Source organism: Parambassis ranga, chromosome 13, assembly GCF_900634625.1.
Source record: "Parambassis ranga chromosome 13, fParRan2.1, whole genome shotgun sequence".
Lineage (NCBI taxonomy): Eukaryota > Metazoa > Chordata > Actinopteri > Ambassidae > Parambassis > Parambassis ranga.
The window spans coordinates 5,001,888-5,006,123 of NC_041033.1; the positions used below are offsets into that span (position 1 = coordinate 5,001,888).

Genomic DNA, 4,236 nt, shown 5'->3' on the forward strand with positions numbered 1-4,236 from the left:
TGGTATACACATACACAAAGCAAACACGCACATGAACACAATTCTTACTCACACAACTGTAAAGCAGCATGTGCACAGTTTTGTTTCTGTTTTTTAGGGACCACACGTCTACTGAAATTTAAACCCACACAGGAACAATCAGACATGCCTAACCTCTACGCCGAGCAAATCAAAGGCAAAAAAACAGATCAGGAAAAAACAGGTAAAAGTATATTCACTTTACGCCCTCAGTAGAGAATGGTTGCACTAAGCTGGTGTTATATGGCAAAACAGAAGGGGAGGTTGTATGAAGGAGGGAGTGTTTCAGCATTCAGGATCTACATACATAGAGCTGCCTGTGAGAGGAAACTGCCACACCTCCATGCAGGTCTCCAAATTATGAAGGGTCATGGTGAAGCAACATAGGGCCATCAGCTACAGCCGTATAAATGATATTTACAAGGAATGCAATTTTATACATTTGCTAAAAACATTACAGGGGCATGCAGCCACTCTGCACATGTGGCCATGGAAATGTCACAAGATGAGTAGTGTGAGGTTTCTTTGGTTTGGTTAGGTACAAGCCCTGGCCTAGAAAAGAAGTGTGATATAATATTGTTTACACGTGTTAGTGTGGAGGGAAAAATGCTGAATTTCTTAATTGTCCTTTAGTGTGCACAAACAGATCATACTGTACAGCTGGATTGTTTCAAACTGATCCTTTTTGGATCAATTTGCTACAGGCGCATACAGATGCCCCTCAATTTGGCAAAGCTTATAGGACTTGAGTGCTGCTGGCTCCCAAACTGAGACACTGACAATAAAAAAAACACAGCCGCAGCTGCAGCACAGGATTTATAACCAAATACCCAACACACACACACACAAACATGTACAAGAAGCTGCCAAAACATGTTAAAAGAAATCGAAAGAGGAGCTAACGAGGATGAAGGAGGATTATGTCTGATCCCAAAACTGAAAGTTTACTATAAGCATTTGTGATATTAACTTTATCACACCCACACACAGACACACACACAGAGTTCAAGTTAGGTAGTAAACATATTAAACATATTCCTGTATTAAAAAGAGTATGCAAAATAAATCAATGATAGTAAATATAGTAAATATGCAACTTTTATTAATTTACAGTAAATACAACATACAAAGAAGTCATGTTCAAAGAGCACTTACAAGTTGAACCAGCTTATTTTTTTACAATATGTATATTTTATAAATATATTAGGAAAAAAAACAGTATAGGTTTTTCACTCAAGACTGTTCAGGTGATTCTGTTTCACATTTAGTTAGTTCTTTAAGTCAAACTGACAACAGACTTTACACCACGTCTTCTCATGTTAGGAAACATCTCTTGCAAGTGAAATGTCTGCTTCCTCTTTTTTCTTCCAGAACCCATCAAAAGAAAAGTAATACAACACAGGATCGAAACAGCAGTTCACACTAGCGAGGCAATTCAAAAAAGTTCTAGACTTTGGAAAGAATTTAACCAAGGACACGGGCACAAAGAACACAGTGAACATCATCAAGTTCATGGCGAAAAGCAGCATGACATTGACTTTGTTGCTGACCTTTGCAGAGTCGTTAAGTTGTTTCCGTAAGGTCCAAGACACCAGGGCAGTGGACACGATGTTAATCGTCAGCAGGGTGATCACTAACAGGGGCAGAAAGAAGGCAATAACTTCTTCTTCTGTTATTTGTTCTATTCTCAGTTTATCCTCTGGAAATTCAAAGCAGACGGTGTAGTTTTTAATGCGTCTTGAAAAGCCCACACTCTCTGGGACGTTCAGCACCAACACAAACAGCCAAACGAATGCTGCTGCTTTCCAGGCGTTGGTGGAGGTTCGGAGATGGCGTGACCTCAGAGGATAGACCACAGCCAGCAGTCGGTCAATGCTGATGAAGGTGATGAAGATGGAGCTGGAGCGGATATTGTTGCGGAATAGCATGGTTATCCAGGTGCACAGTATCCAGCCCCCCAATTCCCACTTGCCTGTACTGTAAAAATATACCTTCATGGGCAATGAGATGACCAGCAACAGATCTGATATTGCCAGGTTGACCATGAAGATGGCACATGACGATTTGAGGCTGTGATGACGAAGAAGAATCCACAGTGCCACAGCATTGAGAGGCAGACCAAGTCCAATAATAGACCCAAAGGCGATGGCGAAGGCATAATGTGAGTCCATTGTCACGTTCGTGTTGTTGTTCGACATGTTTTGCTTCTGTGTGAAATGCAGAAGTACAGGCAAGTGAATTCGCTGAAACCACGATGGCCCCACCTCCTCATGACTCAGATGTAGCATGAACTTGAGGCTGATTTATGTGCTGAGGTAGCAGAGGACGTTGAAACAGGAAACAAGAAACTTTGACAAGATTGGTAGAGTGGAAACACCATGGTCTTTGACTGTAGAATGTGGAGGAGTTTCAAGGCACATTAACCAGAACATTACCCTTTACAAAACCGCAAATCACATGTGTGGCTGTTACTCAAACACTCCATGATAATGACTGCTTACATTCTCCACTTTCCGTTTTCAGTAAAGATATGATACACCTGCATTAATCCCAAAGGAAATTCTTTTACCAGAGGTATCATCATCACATTAAATACAATTAAGTACAAGAGTATAAGTGTCAATAAAAATCCAAAGAAGTACAGTAAGCAGTATGACTGAGCACCATATATGTTGCATGGCTGTAATATAAAGATGATGGTGCTAAATAAATACAAATAGAGACCAGTGGAGGGAATGACATTGCTACATGACATTATTATTATTATTATTATTATTATTATTATTATTATTATTATTATTATTATTATTATTATTATTATTATTATTATTATTATTATTATTATTATTATTATTATTATTATATTGGGCCAGCCACCAGATTGCTTGGTTCTCTCAGACCCTAACTGACATGTCACCACCTGTTGCTGCACGGTTCTTCATAACACCTTTAGATTTCCTGTGTTAGTGTGATGTCCACTAGTGGGTGTTTTTTTTTGTTTGTTTTTTTCCCCCTTTGGAACTTCACATACTTAGCTTCAGTGAGCAGAGCAAAATCATTATACAGTGCAGGAGAGCAGCGTGTCAATCAAGATGGTAGGACTGACACAAAATGCAGGGTACACCTTTGGAAATGGCAGCACAGAAATGTAAACTGATTGTGTTTGAGTGTGTCATGGATTATTCTGTCTGAGCAGCCCTATCTGTGACTTATGTGTAACATTTATTGACACAGCAGCTGTCCTGCTGCTGGATATCTGAACAGACAATCGGGCTAATTAAGCGCCGTCGATGTACATCAATTACCGGCTGTGCAGGGAGGATGACTATAATTATGTTTCCATTGATATATTTCACATGGCATTTCCTGTTGTATGAATGTTGTATGATTTATGCTGCATATACCTGCTGAAGACAGCATGAATTACACTAATTGTTTTATTTACATGCACCTTTAGGGCAACTGAATGGCAAAATGGAATGGCTTGAATAGAATTTTGGAGACACAAAGGATATTAAACATACACTGCTTATTATTGCTTAGCAAGAACAGGAAACAGGCGATGCTGAAAAGCAGAACTACAAATAAAAGGTGGTCAAATGTTAAGGTCTGGTATTTAGACAAATAATCCTGCAGCTGTGCTTGTAAGTCTGTTGAGTCCTTGCATGAGCTTGCTAACATAGATAATAACTAGTCCATCCTAACAAAGAATTCACGTCTGCATCAGTGGTTACACTGCTTAGAACTGCTGAGTTAAAATTCACGCTTCCGTTTTATCTCTGTCACCTGATCTACATCAGCTCTCACATCACCTATTTTATCAACAGTATGGTTTGGGTTGTCTGGTTCTCACAGCTCTTCTCATTCTCTTCGTCGCCCTCATCTTTCTCCGCATGTGAGCGTTATCAACTCTTTCTCCTCTGACCTTTATCATTTTCTTAGCCGTCTAATTTTCTCCCACCTTACACTTCTTGTATACTACACACTGGCATCTTGTTGTGCAGCTTATTTTGTGTAAAATTTACTTCAACTATATAGAGGGACTCTGTAGTGGGCAGGTGAATACTCTGAACAGAGCATGTTTTTATAGCACAACAGCTTAACTCCCACTGCTATTGTTGCATCCATTCTTTTAATGATGTTAGCTACGTCCAGCCCTCACTGTACAGAAAATGACAAACAAAATTTTAGCAAGAACATAAAAGATGGTGTAGCTGA

The 4,236-nt window shown here is 39.5% G+C and overlaps 1 protein-coding gene across 1 annotated transcript; it reads right to left on the reverse strand.

The window, feature by feature from the left end:
- Positions 1 to 1,098: 1,098 nt before the first annotated feature.
- On the reverse strand, positions 1,099 to 2,223 carry LOC114445117 (lysophosphatidic acid receptor 6-like). Its single transcript, XM_028420080.1, has one exon. It carries the CDS (start codon positions 2,214 to 2,216, stop codon positions 1,338 to 1,340), a length of 879 nt encoding a protein of 292 aa, XP_028275881.1. The 5' UTR covers positions 2,217 to 2,223; the 3' UTR covers positions 1,099 to 1,337.
- Between the last annotated feature and the right edge of the window lie 2,013 nt (positions 2,224 to 4,236).